Below are 22,805 nucleotides of genomic sequence, written 5' to 3'. Positions count from 1 at the left end.
TGAAGCAAGAATATTTGTCCAATCCCATGTTGATAAGCGTATTAAATACTTGAAAAACCTCCCTTTAAGGTACATTTTAAACAGATAAAACATGTGTGATTAATTTGCGATAAACTACGGACAATCATGCCATTAATTGCTATTAAATATTTGAATCGATTGACAGCCCTGTTTTGTTCTGAATTTCAAATCAACCAACCACTGATGGTTTGAGTCTCTGAGGTTTTTCCAAAGCAGCTCTGAGCTCTGCTGAATTCATTCTGCGATCAGTCCTCGGTGCAGGAACTCTTCCAGTTGGAACTGGACCAGTAAGCTGAGAAGAGTGTAAACTGGGACTGGCTCTCTGCTGTCTCCAGGGGGCGACGTTTGAACAATGATGATTGAATTGAACAAGACCAGCGTGTTGATGAACTCTATAGTTGGAATATTCTCTGTACCTCTAGCTGAGGCGAACTAACAATAAGAAGGCTAAGAGTTCTTAATCAACCCAAACATGATACTTCGCCTTGACAGTAACAACCAGGCACTGCTGGGAGTTGAACCCAGGATCTCCTGTTTACGAGACAGGTGCTTTGACCAACTAAGCCACAGCGCCACCGACTTTGCAAGAATTGAAAAGTCAGTGAAGGGATTCACCAAAACCATTATGTTTCTGATGGCTGCGATTATTTTGTTCTAGAGAAACCCCTGGACAAACCTACAAGCAGCAGGCTTTCAACAGCAATAGCTAAATGGGTGGCTACAGCTCGCAGGCCAAGGAACAAGGTGGAGGACGAGGGTCTGCGTGAAATAATTTGGATGGCATCCAACGACTGCACTATGAAGTGCCTTCTAGAGCCACAGAGCCAGAACTTGTGAGAAGACCAGAAAGCGAAAGTAGCGGACGAGTTGGGAAAGACTACGACAGTTGCGCTCACCAGAGACTGTTGGACTTAACGCAGCAGTCGCGAGTTACGTCAGCGCATTATTTTGACCAGCGGTGGGAACTTCGGCCGCTTGCTTTGACAGCTGTAACGACAGAGAGGCGTTTTGCTGAAGCGTGCATTTTAGTGAACCCTTATAAGCATAAAGTTGGGACGCACTTGACCTGACGCAGGCACTGCTGGGAGTTGAACCCAGCATACATTGCTTTCCTCCAGTTGGTTCAAACCGTTGATTTTCCTCCAGTCAACCCAAATTGTTGCTTTGGTTGAAAATGAAGCAAGAATATTTTAAAGAACAAAGGTCCAGAAGTGAATATCTTGGTGAGCAAATGACAGGACCAAGTAAGTGATAATCAGGCACTGCTGGGAGTTGAACCCAGGATCTCCTGTTTACAAGACAGGCGCTTTGACCACTAAGCCACAGCGCCATCACATGCAGCTTTTTTTAATATTTAAGGTCCAATCGTATCAAAGACATTTCTGAACTGAAACGATGAAGATCTTAAAGACCGACACATTATGTTGACAGAGCGCCACAGTAAGTCTGCCTGTGGCCATCAAACTGTTTAACTCCTCAGTCTGTGAGTCTGTATGACCCTAAGTCATTAAACTGGTCATTGATCATTAACATCTCTGCAATACTTGAAATAATTGTGCAATATTCTGTGTTAATACTCCTGTGCAATATACTCTTTTAAATTCCCTGTTGATTGACAGCCCTGTTTTGTTCTGAATTTCAAATCAACCAACCACTGATGGTTTGAGTCTCTGAGGTTTTTCCAAAGCAGCTCTGAGCTCTAATGAATTCATTCTGCGATCAGACCTCGGTGCAGGAACTCTTCCAGCTGGAACTGGACCAGTAAGCTGAGAAGAGTGTAAACTGGGACTGGCTCTCTGCTGTCTCCAGGGGGGCGACGTTTGAACAATGATGATTGAATTGAACAAGACCAGCGTGTTGATGAACTCTATAGTTGGAATATGCTCTGTACCTCTAGCTGAGGCGAACTGACAATAAGAAGGCTAAGAGTTCTTAATCAACCCAAACATGATACTTCGCCTTGACAGTAACAACCAGGCACTGCTGGGAGTTGAACCCAGGATCTCCTGTTTACGAGACAGGCGCTTTGACCAACTAAGCCACAGCGCCACCAACTTTGCAAGAATTGACCCTCCGACGCTTCTGTCAGCGAAGGGATTCACCAAAACCATTATGTTTCTGATGGCTGCGATTATTTTGTTCTAGAGAAACCCCTGGACAAACCTACAAGCAGCAGGCTTTCAACAGCAATAGCTAAATGTGTGGCTACAGCTCGCAGGCCAAGGAACAAGTTGGAGGACGAGGGTCTGCGTGAAATAATTTGGATGGCATCCAACGACTGCACTATGAAGTGCCTTCTAGAGCCACAACCGTATCGAAGAACTTGTGAGAAGACCAGAAAGCGAAAGTAGCGGACGAGTTGGGAAAGACTACGACAGTTGCGCTCACCAGAGACTGTTGGACTTAACGCAGCAGTCGCAGTTACGTCAGCGCATTATTTTGACCAGCGGTGGGAACTTCGGCCGCTTGCTTTGACAGCTGTAACGACAGAGAGGCGTTTTGCTGAAGCGTGCATTTTAGTGAACCCTTATAAGCATAAAGTTGGACGCACTTGACCTGACGCAGGCACTGCTGGGAGTTGAACCCAGCATACATTGCTTTCCTCCAGTTGGTTCAAACCGTTGATTTTCCTCCAGTCAACCCAAATTGTTGCTTTGGTTGAAAATGAAGCAAGAATATTTTAAAGAACAAAGGTCCAGAAGTGAATATCTTGGTGAGCAAATGACAGGACCAAGTAAGTGATAATCAGGCACTGCTGGGAGTTGAACCCAGGATCTCCTGTTTACGAGACAGGCGCTTTGACCACTAAGCCACAGCGCCTTCACAAGCAGCTTTTTTAAATATTTAAGGTCCAATCGTATCAAAGACATTTCTGAACTGAAACGATGAAGATCTTAAAGACCGACACATTATGTTGACAGAGCGCCACAGTAAGTCTGCCTGTGGCCATCAAACTGTTTAACTCCTCAGTCTGTCAGTCTGTATGACCCTAAGTCATTAAACTGGTCATTGACCATTAACATCTCTGCAATACTTGAAATAATTGTGCAATATTCTGTGTTAATACTCCTGTGCAATATACTCTTTTAAATTCCCTGTTGATTGACAGCCCTGTTTTGTTCTGAATTTCAAATCAACCAACCACTGATGGTTTGAGTCTCTGAGGTTTTTCCAAAGCAGCTCTGAGCTCTAATGAATTCATTCTGCGATCAGACCTCGGTGCAGGAACTCTTCCAGCTGGAACTGGACCAGTAAGCTGAGAAGAGTGTAAACTGGGACTGGCTCTCTGCTGTCTCCAGGGGGGCGACGTTTGAACAATGATGATTGAATTGAACAAGACCAGCGTGTTGATGAACTCTATAGTTGGAATATGCTCTGTACCTCTAGCTGAGGCGAACTGACAATAAGAAGGCTAAGAGTTCTTAATCAACCCAAACATGATACTTCGCCTTGACAGTAACAACCAGGCACTGCTGGGAGTTGAACCCAGGATCTCCTGTTTACGAGACAGGCGCTTTGACCAACTAAGCCACAGCGCCACCAACTTTGCAAGAATTGACCCTCCGACGCTTCTGTCAGCGAAGGGATTCACCAAAACCATTATGTTTCTGATGGCTGCGATTATTTTGTTCTAGAGAAACCCCTGGACAAACCTACAAGCAGCAGGCTTTCAACAGCAATAGCTAAATGGGTGGCTACAGCTCGCAGGCCAAGGAACAAGGTGGAGGACGAGGGTCTGCGTGAAATAATTTGGATGGCATCCAACGACTGCACTATGAAGTGCCTTCTAGAGCCACAACCGTATCGAAGAACTTGTGAGAAGACCAGAAAGCGAAAGTAGCGGACGAGTTGGGAAAGACTACGACAGTTGCGCTCACCAGAGACTGTTGGACTTAACGCAGCAGTCGCAGTTACGTCAGCGCATTATTTTGACCAGCGGTGGGAACTTCGGCCGCTTGCTTTGACAGCTGTAACGACAGAGAGGCGTTTTGCTGAAGCGTGCATTTTAGTGAACCCTTATAAGCATAAAGTTGGACGCACTTGACCTGACGCAGGCACTGCTGGGAGTTGAACCCAGCATACATTGCTTTCCTCCAGTTGGTTCAAACCGTTGATTTTCCTCCAGTCAACCCAAATTGTTGCTTTGGTTGAAAATGAAGCAAGAATATTTTAAAGAACAAAGGTCCAGAATCTTGAATATCTTGGTGAGCAAATGACAGGACCAAGTAAGTGATAATCAGGCACTGCTGGGAGTTGAACCCAGGATCTCCTGTTTACGAGACAGGTGCTTTGACCACTAAGCCACAGCGCCTTCACAAGCAGCTTTTTAAATATTTAAGGTCCAATCGTATCAAAGACATTTCTGAACTGAAACGATGAAGATCTTAAAGACCGACACATTATGTTGACAGAGCGCCACAGTAAGTCTGCCTGTGGCCATCAAACTGTTTAACTCCTCAGTCTGTCAGTCTGTATGACCCTAAGTCATTAAACTGGTCATTGACCATTAACATCTCTGCAATACTTGAAATAATTGTGCAATATTCTGTGTTAATACTCCTGTGCAATATACTCTTTTAAATTCCCTGTTGATTGACAGCCCTGTTTTGTTCTGAATTTCAAATCAACCAACCACTGATGGTTTGAGTCTCTGAGGTTTTTCCAAAGCAGCTCTGAGCTCTGCTGAATTCATTCTGCGATCAGACCTCGGTGCAGGAACTCTTCCAGCTGGAACTGGACCAGTAAGCTGAGAAGAGTGTAAACTGGGACTGGCTCTCTGCTGTCTCCAGGGGGGCGACGTTTCATTCAAACACATTGACCCGCATTCAGTTGAAAGGTCAGCCAAATGAGTCAGAGCAAGACAAGAAGTGTCCCTGCGCTATTTAACCTTTATCAGTGTGTGTGTATCTATAGTACAGTCTCATCCAGGTCTCAGCTGCTGTGTTTTCTGTTAATCCTGCAGACTTCTGTTCAGACTCTTCTCCCAACAGACAGACAGATTCAGGTTCACATTTATTCGAGTCTACCTTAAAACAATACTGACATGCCCGTATGTGTATTGAAAAGTTTATTGGTTCCTGTAATTGCTCCTGCTCTCCATCATGGTCTTAAGGAGACCCCCTCGTAAAGCACAAGACGTTAGATCTGTCTTGTGCACACAAGATCCATATATCGTTCGCAGGAGATCCGTACCTCCACCTGCTCTTCCTGTTCCTCCATCTCCTCGTATACGTCCTCCTACACCTCATCTCTCCGTCTTACGCTTGCACGATCTCCTCTTTACCAACCTCCATCTTTGCTCCATCTCCTCTTTCCACCTCATCATGCTCCTCCTCTTCCTTCACCTCCTCTTTGACCACCACCTTGTCCTCCACCTTCAGTTATTCCTCCTCCACACCAGTCACTCCTGTGGATGGAAATAAAAATTATGGAGAAGTGATGAGAAAGACGGAGCAGAGAAGGGCAGGAGGGATTTTTGGGAGTAATTAGAGTGATTGAATGCGACTCAGCGGGGGGTTAGCGGTGTGTGGACAGCTGTCCAGGGTTTAAAACTCAGGCATGAACACTTGTGTCCTGTCATTGTGTTCGAGGCGCCACAGAGGCCTCGAGGTTACAGACCGGCCCTGTAAGTGAAAGGTCACGAGGTCAACCCGTTCAAATGTCGCACACTCATGCAGCTTATGACTTTCGGGCTTCTCATTGTTAACTTAAACCCCCACTAATCACTACTTTTAGTGGCATGACTCTGTGGACGGCAGTGTCGGTCAGTCTGTCGGGCCACCACTTTGCTTCAGACTGAAATATTTCAACAACCATCAGATGAGTTGCCATGAAATGTGGTTCAGACGTTCATGTTCCCCAGAGGATGACTCCTACGGACTCTGGTGATCCTCTGACTTTTCCTCCAGCGCCACCAGCAGGTCCACATTTGTGGTTTTGACTGAAATATCTCAACAACTATTGAGTGGATTCCCATGAAATGTGGTTCATCGTTCATGCTCCCCTCAGGATGAACTGTAATAACTCTGGTGATCCTCTGACTTTCCATCTAGCGCCACCATCAGGTCAACGTTTGAATTTGGATACCTGCAGAACTAATGACATTCCCATGATCCTCAGCTGTACTTTGTGTTTACTGCTGATTAGCAAATTTAAGCATGCTAACACGCTAAACTAAGATGGTGAACATTATACCTGCTAAACATCAGCATGTTAGCATTGTCGTTGTGAGCGTGTTAGCATGCTGATGTTAGCATTTAGCTCAACGCACCACTGTGTCTAGTTACAGCCTCACAGAGACTCTTGTTATTAGTTATTTCATTTGCAGCTCATTCAGTTATCACTTACAAATGAGACATTAGACCAATTCTGATGTGGGCAGTGGGCCTATAATAAACCACAGGTACAATTTCATGCTAATTTGGTACAAAATATTTTCAAACTCGCACTCGGTGATCCTCTCAAGTCACATTGGGTTTCTTTCATTTTACAAATTGAAGATTTATGCTTGGCTCCATACAGGATTTGCACCATTTTACCAAATCTACCAAGTGATGTCATAGTTACTCACTGCATTTCTGATTATTTTGGTTTGTTTGAAAGCAGACTTGTCAACCATTTTGTTTTTGTAACTGTGTTGTGAATGAGGGTCATGTCCTCAACATCTCTTGGGCCCTCAGGTAAACACCAACAAACCTCCACTCCGGAGGTGGATTTTCAGATTAAGGGGACTTTAGCATGCAGACATATTAATCATTAAGTTATTTATTAATTCTTTACCCATTTTATTGATTGTTTCGTGGAAGACAATGAACCTTTTCCATCCAGCTTTTCATGACTAAGTGATTGAAAGATGCAGATTGACGTGTGCACTGACCTGCAGTGTGTGTTACTGGACACATTCATCACACATGCTAGAAACCTACATTCAGCTCTAAAAGAAGATGACTTTGACTTTTTGTTTTACTTTCTTCAGAGTGAAAGAGATTTGTTCTTCTCATTAATCAATAACAAGCCAACCAGAGAACCAAAATGTTCCACATTTGATCCCAGTGTCCGTCATGAGTCTGATTAAAGATTCTTGGAGCAAAAAGTAAGATCTAAAAGTCGTTGTGTTTGGACAGATCACTCCGGGCAGCAAGGCGGCGCAGGGTAACCTGGTCCAGGGTGATGTCATCGTCGCCATCGACGGCGTCAGCACCGAGGGGATGACTCACCTGGAGGCCCAGAACAAGATCAAGATGGCCAACTACAACCTGGCGCTCACCATGACCAAGTAAGGGTGGAAACTAATGTCGTAAATCCATCTATCTTGCACTTGTTATTTTGCTTCTTTTGTTTAATTTTATTTCTGTGGGAATCCAGGCACATTTACAGATTTTTGTCCCCCTCACTTTTATCATTTTAGGTTCTTAAGAAAATCCCTTTTAGCAGTGTCCTCTTACTGTCCAGCCATCATAGTCCAGATGAGAGAAGAGAGAGCTGATAAAAGATATTGGTTTACATCTGAGTCGGCTTCAGTTATTACCTTGCGCTCAGCAATAAGCGTAACGAGGAGCAGCTCGTGCTTTGAAGGCCTTTTTTTTTTGCCCTGATTTTCACCTGTCAGGCACCATGCAGTCTGCTCTACCTTATTTGTAGGGTTTGTTTGGGCTGTATGTAGCCTGAAAGGAGGCCCTGCAGACACTACTCAGGGTTAAAAAGAAAGCATATCCACCTGTGTTTTTTGGTTAAATAAACATTTAACATATAGTTTAATTTACAGATAATATTCTCCTAAAAAGACGCTAGAATCATCACAAATACGGCAGTAAAGCTTAGTGCTCTTTGTAGTAAAGGTGGAGATACGACATTATCTACAATAAAGTATCAACTCTATATACGTATATATATATATATAAACGAAAGAGGTTGGTTTGTAGTTACTGGGTGTTGATGGATCCGAACTGCCTTTTTTTAAAGAGCCTTAACTAATGCTTAAATGCTGTAGGAAAAACAAAGGGAAAAGATGGCTGCTGCAGATGTTGAAACTGGGCCGTTTTGGTGTCGCGCAGGACTGACAGACGATACCCTGAAGGTGTCTGACAGAGGAGATAAGTTCACTGAGGAAATGAACGTTGAGCAGAGTCTCATCACTACAAAACTTCTGTGTGTTCGGCTGAGGAAGAGGAGCCTCTGTCGTGTCTTTCTTTCTCATCGTTTCTTCAAGTCACGTCGTTTAATCAGCGCGAAGCGGCCGGCGAGGCCGCGGTCAGGAAATGGATGTGAAGCTGTGACACACGGCAAATATAACAGAGGCTGTTTGCGACACAGAAAACACAATGCAGAGAATAAAAAATACAATAAAACGTTTTTCCATTTCAGGGTCGCAGCACAAAATGACTGTAAGAAAGCTGTGACTGTCAGTCGGTTGGGCTCATTCCAACAGCCCATATCAGCTCATCTGATCTGACGTCAGTGCCTTCGAAAACCTTTTCTTCCACTTACTATGATTTTAGAGTTTATTCGACTTGAGTTGTCCTGCGCAGCGGGACAACATCTTACATTTACTCTTTGTATTATTTCTGAGCCGTTTTCTACAGTCAGTGCGCTCTGACCTCTGACCCCGGCCGTCTCCTCTTCTTATTCGTAGCTGAAAGCTTTTTCTGTTGCTGCCTTCCTTCTAAAGGTGCTCCTGGCGAATGAGAGACGTTGACACAGTTTCACTTCAGTGTCCTTCTGCTGATATGCAAACAGAGTGTTTCCATCAAAGTGACCCACATGCCGAGGGATTTCACGGATAAAACAAAATGCCTGCAAACTGCTCTCTTAATGCACCCTGATTTTACATTTTCAGAACACAATCCTCTGAGATTCAAACAACGTGCAGTTTGTCCTCAGGAGATAGCTGGGATCAAGCACTTTGAGGACAAAGTCTTTCTGGAAAAACTAACAAATAACGAGCTGGAGGTTATCATTCCTTTACAAAGATGATCGTTTTCTGTCCCACGTTGTTGCGTGAAAGCTGTAAAATGTGGAACAGCGGTTATGAACGTTATATGTATTCAAAGACAGCCCAGTGCACGCATATTGCTTTTGATTAATTATCGATAATACATTCAGAGCTCCTGCTATATGACAAAGGAAGAATTCTTATCTTGATATCACTTCCTGGTTGCAGCTTCTCAGATGTGCAGAGTTTCCACCAGAGGAATGTTTGAGGGCGGAGCTGTGGTTCATATCTGTTCTCCACCCAAACCCTCGGCTCGGCTCCACACGAGACAAACTGCTCCTCGTGTTTTGTTTTATTTCATTAAACATCGTGAATTTATTTTTAACCGCAGTGTGACTGCGTGCCATCTCTCTCACATATTTCATCCTCTTTGTTTATACTGTTCGCCTTCTTATGAAGCTGCTAGATATTGGATTTTATAAGCAGTATCAGATGTGGCAGCAGCCGCTGGACTCTTTACTGCGTTTATCTGAACGCTGCAGTCACTTTACAGATTTTCACACAAAACACATGAAGAGTTTATAAAACCTGATGTTTTGTTAGAAATTAAACTCTCAGCAGTTTATAAGTTCAGCTGAATCGATCAGTCGACTGACAGAAAATGTGTTTTGATGTTTGAAGTCGTTTCTCCTGTAAATCCCTTCCTGGCTGCAGCTGCTCAGATGTGCAGATCTGCTGCTTTTCCTCTGAACGACTGTAATAACTGTGATGTTTGTTAATAACGTCGAGCTTTGGACTGTCGGTCGGACACGACGACACGGTGAAGGCGTCGCTTTGGGCTCTGGGTCGTCGTGACGGCGTTTCTCGCCGTTTTCACCAGTTTTCCAAACCGACCGATCGATCGATCGACGGATCGACGGAGAAAAGAATCAGCAGATGGATCCAGAATGAAAAGCATCATCAGCTGCAGTCCGATACAAACCGGTTCAACATGAGCTCCAGCTCCACCAGCTGCAGCAGCAACATCCTGCTTTACATTAATGCACGAGGAATAATAACCTGATGATAGAATATATAACAGCACAGCAGCCACAGGGACGCTGCACTGCTTTAATGCTTTAAGGGCTTTTTCCTGATCACACTCTCACACTTTCTCTGCAGCAGAGTGTTTTACAGAGTGTGTGTCAGTACTTTTACTGCAGTAACGGGTCTGAGTACTTCCTGCACCTCTGCCATTGTGTCACATTTTTGAGAAAGTACAAACTACATGAGGCAGGGCTGACGCAGCGCCATGTCCTCGGTAATATTGGGAGAAAAAGTAAAAGTCAGTCGCAGTCTGTACAGGTACATTCACTGTTTGGGGCGACTTAACTTCAGAAACACGAACACAAGCGGAAAGTTTAGTCCGAACAAATCTCCATAGTTCTCAAGTGGTTGTCTTTACAACATTTTCATGTCTTGCTACGGCCCTGTCAATTTGTTGAAGAATGAATTTTATTAATTTATATTTTATTGATATAATTTAATTTATATGTATTGTATTTTATCTGCCATGTCTGTGTCCTGCTAATATATTTGTGAATTTATTTTTATTCCAATAAAATGAAAGTCTTGTTGGTCTCTTCCGTGCAGAATGATCTCACTGGTGTTTTCCTATTAATTATTATTCTAATTATTTAATCTTGAACTAATTGAACTGTGATCGCTGCTGCTCAGAGGTTGAGACCATTGATAGGAACCAAAGTAAGAAAATATAAAAGAACATTGTGGACTTTATCAAAACAGAAATTGTTACTGCACAAATAAATATGTTTTAAACGTCCCACACTTTCAGAAAGTTAATCTGAAGTCATTTCTCTTTGTTTTTTCCTTCCTGCAGGGCGAAGCGTCCCGCTCTGATGCCGACACCGAGAATCGACACCGCTATTCCCATGATCCCTCACCAACAGGTAACTTAACCCACAATGCATTTTTCTGCCGCTGTGCTCAGATCCTCCCTGGAGAGAGCTGAAATGCATCGGAGGTTATCTGTTAGTCGTACAGCATCCATTGTGTATGGAGCCCCCGGAGGGTCAAATGATACGACGAAAAAAAACAATTTCTAAACAGAGAGACCAGATTAATAAACATATTTAGAGAAATGTTACTATGGGAACGATAGAGAGAGATTCAAATATTAAAAGAAAGCTAAGACGATTGCATTCTCCCGTTGTTTGAATCTTTAAATTCAGTTTCACATCACGTTGCTCGACTGCTTTCAAGTTTCCGTTGTTTATTTTTTTCTCCTCGGCGTCTCTCGACTCCTGCAGACTTTTGGGCGCGTCTGCGATTAATTCACATCTGTTCTATTTATTACGTTTACTTTCTCTCCGGCCTGATGTGGAGGAGTTCTGCTCTGCCAAAAGAAAAGGAATAAACAAACAAAATGCTGCATGTGTGAGGCACACACACACACACACACACACACACACACACTGAAGGTGTCACTGGTTCAACATAATGAGTTGCCGCCTCCTGGTGGCCGCAGGAAGAAAGAAACATAAGCAAAACACGCACTTCATCCATGTCGTCCCCAAAAAATACAACAAGACAGAATCACAAACACTGTTGGGTGAAAAGCTTGTAACGCTGATGGACTCCACCTGCAAGCTGGCACACTCCGAACCCGAAGACGTTTGGGTGCCAAAATACAACGATCAATATCTGAAAAGATTATGTTTTCACCCAGCAACGGAGATATCCAGACTTTGTTTATTTTTGTCTATATGACACTTTTCAGCTTTATGAATCAAAAGATGAGACCGGAAAGAGATTTATTGAGCACTTTTCAAAAGCCACGTTGCAAACTGCTTCACAAAAACATAAAACAGACAAAAGAAAACCAGAATTTTAGGGAAATAAAAGACAGTTCGAAGAAAATGAAAACTCAAGTTAAATCAGGGAAGGCTCTCCGATAAAAGTACGTTTTAAGAAGCGACTTCGAGGAGATCGCTGATCGTTAGAGGCTCGGGGCCCTGACTGCAAACACTCGGTCCCCTTTAGTTTTCAGCCGGGTCTCTGGAACAGACAAAAGACCTCGAGGATCTCAGAGTACGGACTAAGAGGTCAGAGATACAGCAGAGAGAGAGAGAGGCCATGAAGAGGCTTAAAGCAATCAGTAAGATCTTAAAATCTATTCTAAAACATGTAAGAGGCTAAAACAGGAGTGATCATGTTTTAAAAAAAAGATATTAAAAAGCATTTACATTTTAACTTGTCTATAAAACATATTGATCAGCTATTGATAGTTGTTACCCAACATTCTCTGCCCCCCCTTAATCCCGCTCCATCTGAAGCCTCAGTCAGTGCAGGTGAACGGCCGCCTGTCGGCCTGCAGTGCCTCCTCCGGGCCTGTAGAGGCAGACTCTCCCGGGGGGAGAGCGGCGGTCAGCCCCGCTCAGAGGAAGCAGTACAACTCGCCGATCGGCCTGTACTCAGAGGAGACTCTGAGGGAGATGGCGGCCATTCAGGCGGGCCGGCCTGCGGGGTACGTAGAGGCGAAGAGGCCCGAAGAGGAGGAAACATGGCAGGAGTTTCAAAACTGTTTCTCAGAGGAAGAGCTGCGCGGCTAATAGAGGGAGGGGATAAAACACAAACCTGATGAGGAGGAGCTGAAGAACCACGTTGCATTTACATCAAATCAGACTCTGAGAAGAGCTGCTCGCGTCACGAGTCACCCGGCTGATTCGATTCACGTCGCTCGGTTCAGTTCAAACATTCGTTTGTAGTTTGTTCGCTTCTTTAATAAGCTAAGCGGTCGCATCGCTGTTCAAGTGCACTTACTTGTACTTAATGTCCTTAAGTCACTACGCGTTGAACGCATCACCGTTCGTACAGTCACGATGTTCAGTGTCGATTCAGTTCAGTAGTGCGTTATAGTCTCATCGTTTCCGTGGCTTTCACGTTCTTTTAATAGGCTTTTAAACGAGGAAGTAACGTACTGTGAAGTTTCTACATTTCTGTTTGTGTTCAGATTAAACAAACGAGACACCTCATGTTGACCACTGAGCGTTAGAGCCGTTGGTAGGTGTATTTTTGAACTTTGGGCAGAGCCAGGCTAGCTGTTTCCCCCTGCTTCCAGTCTTTATGCTAAGCTAAGCTAACCACGTCCTGACTCCAGCTCTGTATTTAAAACGTTGAGTTAAAGTGTATTTCCCAAAATGTTGCCATTATGCTTCATTTGAAATAGCTAGTTAACGTTATGGATGCGGATGTTTGAACACATTGAACTTGTTTTTGCTTCTCGCTCAATGCTAAAGGCAAATGGAGAACAGATGCTAACATTAGCTATAAAGCCTAGCGCTCTGCTAAATAACGATATAGTTAGCTAGTTAACATACCAGGTTTTCCAAATTCAAACAGCTTAAAGCTTTTTTGGGTGTTCAGCCAACCTCAAAGAGTATTGATGAATGAACAGAAGCAAAATGTTGGTGTTTATTTATATTTTAACCACAGCGTAGCCCGCTAGCACTCTCCCGCCGCAGCAGCTCCACCTCTGAGATCCCATTATCCTGCCATGTTGACCAACACGGCAGCACAGCACAGAGAAATATTTCTCTGCTCTGCCGACGTTTCACCCTGAAAAGAAGAGGAAACGTCAGAACATTCAGTGTCTTAAAGTCTCCCAAAGATCTGAGTATAACTAATCAATAACAACTGGCGAATCATTGGTGATTCATGTTACTCAGCACCGTTTTAAAAACACAAATGTAGTAACATTTACTCGAGTACTGTACGCCCACTTAAACAATATTTCCATTTTCTGCTGCTTCCTTCGACTCCGCCACATCTCAGAGGCAAATGTTGTACTTTTACTTCACTACATTTGTTTTAAAGCTGAAAAAATAAATCAACTAATAAATTATGATGTAATATTATTGATTAAGATAAGACTTTATTGATCCCTTGGTGAAATCTACAAGCTAACCGGCAGTATATACATTAAAGTCACGTATATATTAATGCATCAGTAATTATAATCCAACACTATAATATATAATATTCTGAAATGGGCCGTTCTGCATAACGAGTACTTTCACTTTCAGTATTTGATGTATATGTCGATTGTAATACTTTAATGTACTTTTACTTTAAAAGATGTGAGTGATGATAACGGAGGAGGGAGGAGGAGGAGGGTCGGGTGTTCTTCTGGGCTTAAAGTGAAGAGGACAGCTCATCCAAAAAACACATTACTGTCCTTTAGACACACACACACACACACACACACACACACACACACACACACACACACATTATCCTGTAACAGATCAAAATACACACTTCCACTTTAGCAGTCACAGCATTACAAAGCTGTGATGGGAGGGGAAGTGTGTGACTGTTAACATAACTATTCATAATCAACACACACACACACACACACACACACACAGTTACCCAGCATGCCTGTGGTGTTTCCTCAGTTCACAGTGTGATTCGGTTACTGTGTCACTGAAGAGGCCGAACACCTGTTGGCTCCTCTGGCTGCTGTTAAAGGTCAGGGAACCTTCTGGACACACACACACACACACACACACACACACACACACACACACACACACACACACACACACACACACACATCACCCTCGTGGATAATTGAAGCACACAGGTTTGTGTCACAATCAGTCTGAAGTATTTCAGCTTTGTTTCTAAGAAACACACATTGATACCACTCTCGTGTCTGTACGCTACATGTGAAGCTACAGCCAGTTAGCTTAGCTTAGCACAAAGACTGGAAACAGGGGGAAACAGCTAGCCTGGCTCTGTCCAAAGGTAACAAAATCCACCTAGCAACACCTTTAAAAGCTTACTGATTAACACGTTATGTCTCATTTACTTAATCCTCCAGGAAGCGCAAAACACACATTTATTTAAGGAAACTGGATTTAAACAGAATAATTTTTTTGTGTGGATTTATAAAAAGATATAACGTGTTAATTAGTGAGCTTTATTGGTGCTGGTAGGTGGATTTTGCTAAGCTAAGCTAACCGGCTGCTGGATGTAGCTTCATATTTAGTGTAAAGACACGAGAATGGTGTCGATCTGAACGTCTAACGCTCAGCAAGAAAGCAAAGAAGCGAAATTTCCAAACGAGTCCTTTAAAGTATAATTAGCCTGAACTATCAGACGAAATCAAATGCGGCATTTGCAAATGCAAATACAAGTAGTAAGACTGAGCTGTCTTACCTGCAGCCAGGTGATTTTCTCACCTTCCACAGTATTAAAATTCAAAGCTTAATTGTTTTCCATTTGATACGATTTTTTGGTCATCTTGATTTGTGACCAGATTTCACACCAGCCAGCCGATTCGTTCATTCCTCCACACTTCCTGTTTCCTGTTTCTGATGTTTTCAGTCAAAAACACCTGGATGAACTTTGGCTCGAAGTCTGTGAGCATCACCCACAGACTGTGTATAAAGATGGACGACATGACAGCTCTCCCAAAAGTGAAGCCAGAACATCTGGATCGCCCCCTGGTGGCGGGCTGCAGTACAGGTCATAAGCCCCGCCCCCTCCATGTTAGTGGATGGGACGTGAGCCAAACTAAAAACTCAAAGTACATTTTGCCCAAAGATGGTTTCTGTCAGTTTTAGGTCGTTCTTATCACGCTGACGTTTGTTCAAGTGTTCGTTTTTCTGATACGTTTGGTTCTAATTAGTTTTTTGATGCTATAAAAACGGGGTTTCTCATGATTGACAGCTGAGGCCGGCTCACGATTGTGTGGGCGGGACCCCCGATCACTGCTGCGTAGACTCTGGCTCCAAATGACGTCACCAGAGCAAGATGGCTGCTCCCGTGTCCGGGATGTTTTGGCTTTTATTACAGTCTACGGGGAGGAAGTGGAGGCGCGGCGTCCATCTTTATATACAGTCTGTGGCGCCAGCCCAGTTCAATATCCACACTGGTCACAGAGAAAAGTTGGTGCAACACTGCAAACACAAACCCAGTGTAGCTGCCGCTGACGAATACACCGCCCTTAATCAACATGGAGCTGTCAGCCTTTTGTTTGCTTCCACCATGTTTATTAATATTACAGAAAAAACTACTGATTGAAGCTGAAGCTGACATCTCGCACAGCGTCATAACGCCTCTGGATCCCACAAGCAGCCGACTTACTGAACGAGCTTCCAGCTGGAGTTAACGATCACGTCACCCTCGTTACTTTTGTCCCTGGCCTCCGGACTTCGGGCGTACGTACCGTGAGGTCGAGAGGACAGACTGCCCTGTAACACTTAAGATCACGCTCTTAAAAAGTCCTGGCGCTGGAACCCATTTCAAAGGTTCTTTGGTTTTAACCTTTACCGGTATTAACAATTATTATCACTAACATAAACCTCTCCACATCAGCTAACGTATACGACAAAATGAAAAACGGATGTCGTGTTGTGTCGGGAGAAGACATCCATATTGCTATGAACTATGGGTAATCTTCCAAGTCTGCGTCCCAGGCGGGCTCTCTGGAAGATGTCTCCCCTCGGTGTCTCTCTTCACCTCAGCTTCGACAGCTCTGCGGGCTCGAGGGTCGACCTCTGACCTCTGACCTTTGTATCTTCCCCCTCTGTAGCCTGGCGGGGGCCGTCCTGTTGTTATAACTGTTCCTCTTCACCTCGATGAAGAAGCGTCGCTTGTGAATGTGTTTTCTAATGTCTTCTCTGTCTTCTCTCTTCCTCTCTCGTCTCCTTGCTGTCGGTCAAACAAGATTTTCTCCCCCGCTGCTCCCAAGTTAGTATCCTCTCCCGCTGAATGCATCTTGGATGTGTGTTTGCTCTGTTGTTTGGTCCTTTTAAGGCATGCTTTGGTACTGTGGGTGTCCCAGTCGGGATAAAGTGCTGCCTGTAGCCTTTTTTAATCATCAGTACATCATTGTCCAATAATAGATAACTGGGTAAAATGTCCGTAAGTAAATGGTGCAAAATAGTTGCCTGCTTCTGTCAGTGCTTCTATAAATTAAGACCATGTTTCCCATCAGCCCAGTTGTTTCCAAATCAGGAAATATCAGGTCAATTTGCAGGTCAATTTTCAGAATAAAAGCCTGCTAAGAGGCAAATATGCGTATTAACTTTGCAGCGCTCTTCTACGATCTGTCTGTGCGCCTCAAACCCACCCGCCTGGTGCCTCAAGCAACTTAAAACAAACAGACAGTTTTCTACCAGAGTCAAGTCTGTTTTTTGGAAATTGTGCCTGTTTTGTGTGTGTCGTTAGTGAGTGAATGTGCATCATTGTGGTTTGCTGCGTGTTTCAAACGCTGCTGGAGCTAATCACCACTCGGCTGATTGCTTCCTCTCTTTAAACTAAAGAGACAAACGAATCTCCAGCTTATGAAGTAGCAGCGAGTTAATTAGCTGTCAAAATCCCCTCAGGGCTTCTGTGAATGTTGTGTTGTTCCTCTGGTGTCTGTGGTGCGTCGATTGGCTGTGAATTCATCCTTAAGACACATTAATATAAAATAGAAACAAAATGCTGAATTTAATTGATTAAATCCCGGCTGTGTTTCTGCTCTGATAACATCATCTACGTTGTGTCTGTTGGCATTTGAGTAAAGGTCACTGTTTGACACATCGAACCAAACAGATTAGATCAAACTCTTCATCTCGAACTAAATGTTTCGGTCCTGGTGTGCGTTCATGTTTTCCCCCTCGTTTCTGTAGCTGGGAAGGACTAGTGTTGTTTGCCGCTAAGCATGACAAACGGCAACGAGGGAACTTCTTTCTAAAGTTTCTAAACTGCAATGGAGTAAATATTTTCCGGCTCTATTTGACTTACATCAGAACAAGAAAAAAAAAAAGCTGTAACACAAGACGGGGTTTAAAATATAAAAGAAATTCATGTGGATTGGATCCTGTTTGAGAAAGCGAAACTCTGGCAGCTTCATTTGGAACGAGCTGGCGTTGTTGGCTTCAACCTGCTGCAGAGAGGCTTCCTGTAGAAACCGTGCAGCCAGACTTGTTTCTGTATTACACCAACAAATGTCTGACTTTTTGAAACAAATCAGTCGGCTAGTAAACACTTTCCACAGTCAGTAACAGGCGTCTCATTTTTTTAATAAGCTGTCACCTCTGCTAGATATTATTGTGTATATATCACTAAATTGTTTTGTGCTGACAAACTGTGCTGGATCATGTTCAGTCGGACGAGGTGGTCCTTCTCTCTAACCTAAACCAGACCAGGATCTCTCTCTAACCTTAACCAAGAGCTGCCGTAATGAGCTCTAATCAGCTGCAGTCACTGTGAGCTGATATTGTATTGATTGGTTGGATATTTTGGTGGAAAACAAATGAAATAAGTTGTCAGAGAACATTTTACAACACGTCCTCATTGTGCTGACAGACAATGATCCAAACGTATATGTGTGTTGTTGCAGATTGGTTGTCTATAAACGTAATTTCCAGGCGACGGATGTGAAGCAGTCAGAGTTGTCCTCACCGCACCGCACGGCTTTGACATTGAGCACGAGAACGATCTTCTGGTGGAAGCGTTCGGCCGTTCTAACTTTGGCATTTCTAGTTGCATGAAAACGAAATGTGAAGTCCATAAAGAGTCCGTTGAAGGTCGGAAGAGGAGCTTATTTGCCTTGCTAGCGTGTTTGCTGTGAGCATGACTGGCCTGGACACAAACCCCGTCAGCTGCACCTTACTGTTCTTCCCTCCACCTTTTCCTCCAACTATCTGTCCCCTCCATACCCCCACTTCTCCTTCCTTTCTCTTCCTCTCCGTCGCCACCCGCCCCTCCTGCCGACAGCGCCGCCTTCGGCCCCGGCGCCCTGGACAACGCCCTCTCCACCCATAAGCCCATAGAGGTGAAGGGCCCCGGCGGCAAGGCCACTATCATCCACGCCCAGTACAACACGCCCATCAGCATGTACTCGCAGGACGCCATCATGGACGCCATCGCAGGACAGACGCAGGGGAAGGGGCACGACGCTGGGTAAGGACACCCCCACCGCCTCCTCCCCTGCTGTCTTCCTTTATATCCATGAACTCCTCTCCCTCCTCTTCCTCACCGGTGTACCATCCTTCCTCCTATACTTCCACCTTCTCTCCTACTTTCTCCTCCTCCTCTCATCTTCCTCTTCCAAGTTTCTACACTTTAGAGACAATTTTCCAGCAAATACGTTTAGCGAGAAGCGTTTTAAAAATAATTACCAAATACTGAGGTACTATGCAAAGCACAGTTAATTTGAAGATTAGATTTGAATTCAGAGTACTTTGTTTAGTGATGAGTGAGTGTATCATCTTCCTCCAACTCTCTGAACACTCAAATTACGTTTATGTACCATTAATTCACAACACGCAAACACGTAGCACTTCCTTCACTTGTTGCCACTGAACATTTTTCACTCAGCAGTTACGTTTCCCTCAAAAACGCATTTGGCAAAACAGATTAGTTGCATACAAACTTCAGGGAGAAAGGGTCGACTCTCGTACTGCCTTCCTCCTGCTCCTTTTCCCTCCTCTTCCTCCTCTTCCTGGGTCCTCTTCTCAGTCTGTCTTTCTCTTTCCTTCTCCGCTCACTGTTGGATATTACAGGAATTAATCCCAAATACTCTCCTGTCCTTGGCCCGTCCTCTTCCTCCTCTTCCTCCTTTATGTTCTCACCCCCCCCCCTTCCTTTAAGATCAGCCTGCGTCACATTAGTTCTGACTGTTGTGGAGTTTGTCTGGATGTCGTTTCAAGCTTAAAGAAAGAAGACGAAGAAAAGTTTGCGGCAGTGTTCTTGGCTGAACGAACTGTTTGTGTTTATAGTCGGAGTCTCTGAGCAGTTCCATCTTCATCTCGTTCAGATATACTGCAGCTCACAATATCCTATTGCACTCCTAAGCTCAGCCATCGCTTTAGAAAATGCTCTGTATTACGTGGACATCCGTCCAGATTGGAGGCGCAGCCTGTGGGTGATGCACGGCCTCTGCATGCTAACTACAGCCCATCGTGTGCAGTGTGGTCTGCGTTTGAATGCTGAGCAAATGGACTCACATTAACCAGAGATTTCCTTTACTGTCATTCCTTCGTGTATTTGCATACATTCAAAAAAAACGAAATGCTGTTCCCCAGTTGTTAGTAAAAACAATATAAATCATAAAAACAGTAACAATAGATACAAAATAAATAACTTCACGTAGATCAAACATACGCGGCCGAGACACCTCGTGAGATCAGCACCGTGTCTCAAAATTCAAAACTAATAATATGTTTCAGCGTCAGAAGAATATGTGACAGAGATACAAAACGTTTAATCACCTTTAATCCGGGGTTCAGCTGCTTTACTGTGAGACGATCCACACGGGTGCAGCTGGTGGTGCCTCCTAAAAACAGGTACATTTCAAGCTCACCTGGAAAGTGGTAACTTTCTGAGCGGAACCAGTTTTTTGTCTCTCAGGCTACGCACATGCTGCCCTTGATAAAGGTTGTTGGGGCTGTGTGAGAGGAAGACCTTCAGACACTACTCAGGGCTGAAAAGGCACGGACAGCTTTGTTTTCAGTTAATATTCTCCTAAAAAGACGAGTCACAAATAAGACGGTAAATCACGGAGCTTTATCCATCAGAAAGTATTCTGTAGTAATTATTTTAAGTAGGGTTTTTAATTTTACTTCTGAAACCATGAATTAGCAGTTTTCCTTCCTGAACAGTGTGTTGTCAGATCCTCTCTGCTGTTGTTGGACTGTGTGGTGTTACGGCAGAAATACTACCGTGTATTCCTCTTCTCACACTAACAATCAGTTTTCCATGTGCTGCTGCGTGTGCATGTTTTCCCCCTGAGAGAAACACGATATTGCTCCAAACACCCACACATCTTCACTCACCTGCTCGTTTATGCCGCGATAAACCTTTAATTAAAATGTTTGAACAAAACCGTCCAGCCCTGCAGAGGACACACTCCCATCGTGTCTCCAGTCACCAAACTCTCGTTTACTCAGAAACAGCATCGGAATACAAAACCAAACAGACTAAAAAAGTCTTTTCCTCAGTTTTCTTGTGTTGAAGTAACGCTGGGCAGAAGACAAAATTAAAAAACATGAAAGTTGAACTGGCCTTACTGGTCGCACACTGAATGTTCTGAGCCCGTTTCTCCTTCTTTTGGTGTTTTATATCTGTTCATTCTGTGTCTAACGAACAAACATGTAAACTGTTTCTCGTGTTTTGCTCTTTTGTGAACGTTTTCTCCCATCTTTGGTTGAGTTTTAAATCATTTAATTCTTCTCATTTTCAGCCTAACACTGAGCGTTTAGTGCTTCCTGTTTATTTCTGATTTCAGCAGCCACTGTCTCCATCTTTATTTTCATTTCATGTCATGCAAAATCAAATCAAAACCAGCTCAATATTGCTTTTCTATTTTCTTTTTTATCATCATCATGCAAGATCAATTCAACCCTTCGCTTGTGTGCTTTTTTTTAGAAATCATAAAAACATTTTAGCGCTTCGGGTTTCAGGCGAAATGCTGCAAAACTTTACTCTTTTCAACCAAAACACACACAAAACAAAACCACTTGAAGTTCCTTAAAGTCCACTCCCTGAAGCTTTAGCTGTAGTGTCTTGGTGTTGACCTGGTTTGGTTTCGGGGGGTTTGGCGGCCTCTGTCTGTGGTTGCAGTACTCTCCCAGTTAAAGATCGCCTTGTAGACAGCAGCTCCCCGGTCTATCAGGCCGTCCAGAGTGCAGAGAAGGACCCGGACCTTGGCGAATGGGGCCGCCGCAGCGCCAACATGCAGTCCAAGTCCTTCCGGGTCCTGGCCCACATGACCGGAACCGAGTCCTGTAAGTTTCCTGTCCTGATGTTGTTCTGTTTCATTTTGTTTGAGTTTACCGTAAATTCAAATCATAGCAAATAAAATAACCACGGTGACGTAGATCATTTTTTAAACTCATAAACTCAGCTCATAAAGACCTTTTTTAGAAAAGATAAGTGAAAGGTGCCAAAAAAAAATCACCTGTTCTTTTTCATTTGTTTCTCAGCAACATATTAAAGTTAAGCTGCCTGCCTCACAGATATCTCAACTTCAAACGTCTTTAAAGCAGCGGGCATTTCAAACCGAGGACGCTCACTAACGTCTCCTCTCTTGTGTTTTCTGTCTGTTTCAGTACCGGCGGAGGAGGAGGAGGAGAAGGAGGAGGCGCTGAGGAGGAGCAGGTATGCAGCAGAGCTCCATTAGACAGCTGCTGACCACCCCTCCCCCCCCGGCTCCTCACCTGTACGCTAAGCCACGCCCCTGAACACATCGCCCCGCCCCTCACCTCTTCTCACTGCCCCGCCCATAAAACCCTCAAGGCTAAAGCTCATCTCTGTACTGAGCCTCCGTAAGCTGAAGTTATCTATAATCATCCCGCTGACAGGTAAACTCATCTTGGCCTTGTCTCACCTTCTTATTCTGAACAAAGCAGCAGTGGAAGTTATTTACTCAAGTGCCGCACTTTGGGACCAAACCTTATCAAACGTATTGAATCCTTTCGAATCTCTTATTGAATCTTATCAGGTTTTCCTTTAACATTTGCAAAATAACGAACCAGACTAAAGAAACACTTCAGTTTTTAATGGCAGCGTAATTCATGTTAACAACAGTGAGCAGCGTAATATATAAATATGATCGGGTTCAAACCTTTTTGCGCTCAGCAGAAGGAAGCATGATTAAAGGGGTTTCGGGCTTCGCACAGCCGAGCAAAGTCACTTCAGCTTGTTTAGTTCTGTTTAAAGGAGTGAGACCAATCACACGCTTGCTTCATCATCACAAAGCCTGCAGCGTTTCAATAACTGCACACTCCCGAGTTCCACCATTTGTCGCCGCTTCATCGGATTTGAACGAAACTCGGTGCGTGCGTTCGGG

The 22,805-nt window shown here is 44.0% G+C and overlaps 1 protein-coding gene and 6 non-coding genes across 20 annotated transcripts in view; 1 reads left to right on the top strand and 6 right to left on the bottom strand.

The window, feature by feature from the left end:
* LOC122884546 (LIM domain-binding protein 3-like) overlaps positions 1–22,805 on the top strand; it is a 59,379-nt gene that overhangs the window by 18,395 nt on the left and 18,179 nt on the right. For 7 of the 14 annotated variants that reach the window (XM_044214587.1, XM_044214594.1, XM_044214593.1 and 4 more), the window contains 6 exons: positions 7,146–7,297; positions 10,833–10,902; positions 16,692–16,714; positions 18,731–18,916; positions 21,578–21,741; positions 22,066–22,114. In XM_044214587.1, the coding sequence (XP_044070522.1) occupies positions 7,146–7,297; positions 10,833–10,902; positions 16,692–16,714; positions 18,731–18,916; positions 21,578–21,741; positions 22,066–22,114 (644 nt within the window). Of the gene's footprint in view, positions 1–7,145; positions 7,298–10,832; positions 10,903–12,288; positions 12,480–16,691; positions 16,715–18,730; positions 18,917–21,577; positions 21,742–22,065; positions 22,115–22,805 lie in introns of all 14 variants that reach the window. The other 7 variants (XM_044214595.1, XM_044214600.1, XM_044214601.1 and 4 more) reach the window with 3 other exon arrangements.
* On the bottom strand, positions 522–595 carry trnat-cgu. The gene has a single exon. It is a non-coding gene; the product is annotated as a tRNA-Thr (tRNA).
* trnat-ugu lies at positions 1,279–1,351 on the bottom strand. The gene has a single exon. It is a non-coding gene; the product is annotated as a tRNA-Thr (tRNA).
* trnat-cgu lies at positions 1,997–2,070 on the bottom strand. Its single transcript has one exon. It is a non-coding gene; the product is annotated as a tRNA-Thr (tRNA).
* Positions 2,769–2,841, bottom strand: trnat-cgu. Its single transcript has one exon. It is a non-coding gene; the product is annotated as a tRNA-Thr (tRNA).
* trnat-cgu lies at positions 3,487–3,560 on the bottom strand. The gene has a single exon. It is a non-coding gene; the product is annotated as a tRNA-Thr (tRNA).
* Positions 4,261–4,333, bottom strand: trnat-cgu. The gene has a single exon. It is a non-coding gene; the product is annotated as a tRNA-Thr (tRNA).

This window comes from Siniperca chuatsi, linkage group LG11, assembly GCF_020085105.1.
Source record: "Siniperca chuatsi isolate FFG_IHB_CAS linkage group LG11, ASM2008510v1, whole genome shotgun sequence".
Classification (NCBI taxonomy): Eukaryota; Metazoa; Chordata; class Actinopteri; order Centrarchiformes; family Sinipercidae; genus Siniperca; species Siniperca chuatsi.
This window is presented reverse-complemented; position numbering and strand designations above follow the sequence as displayed.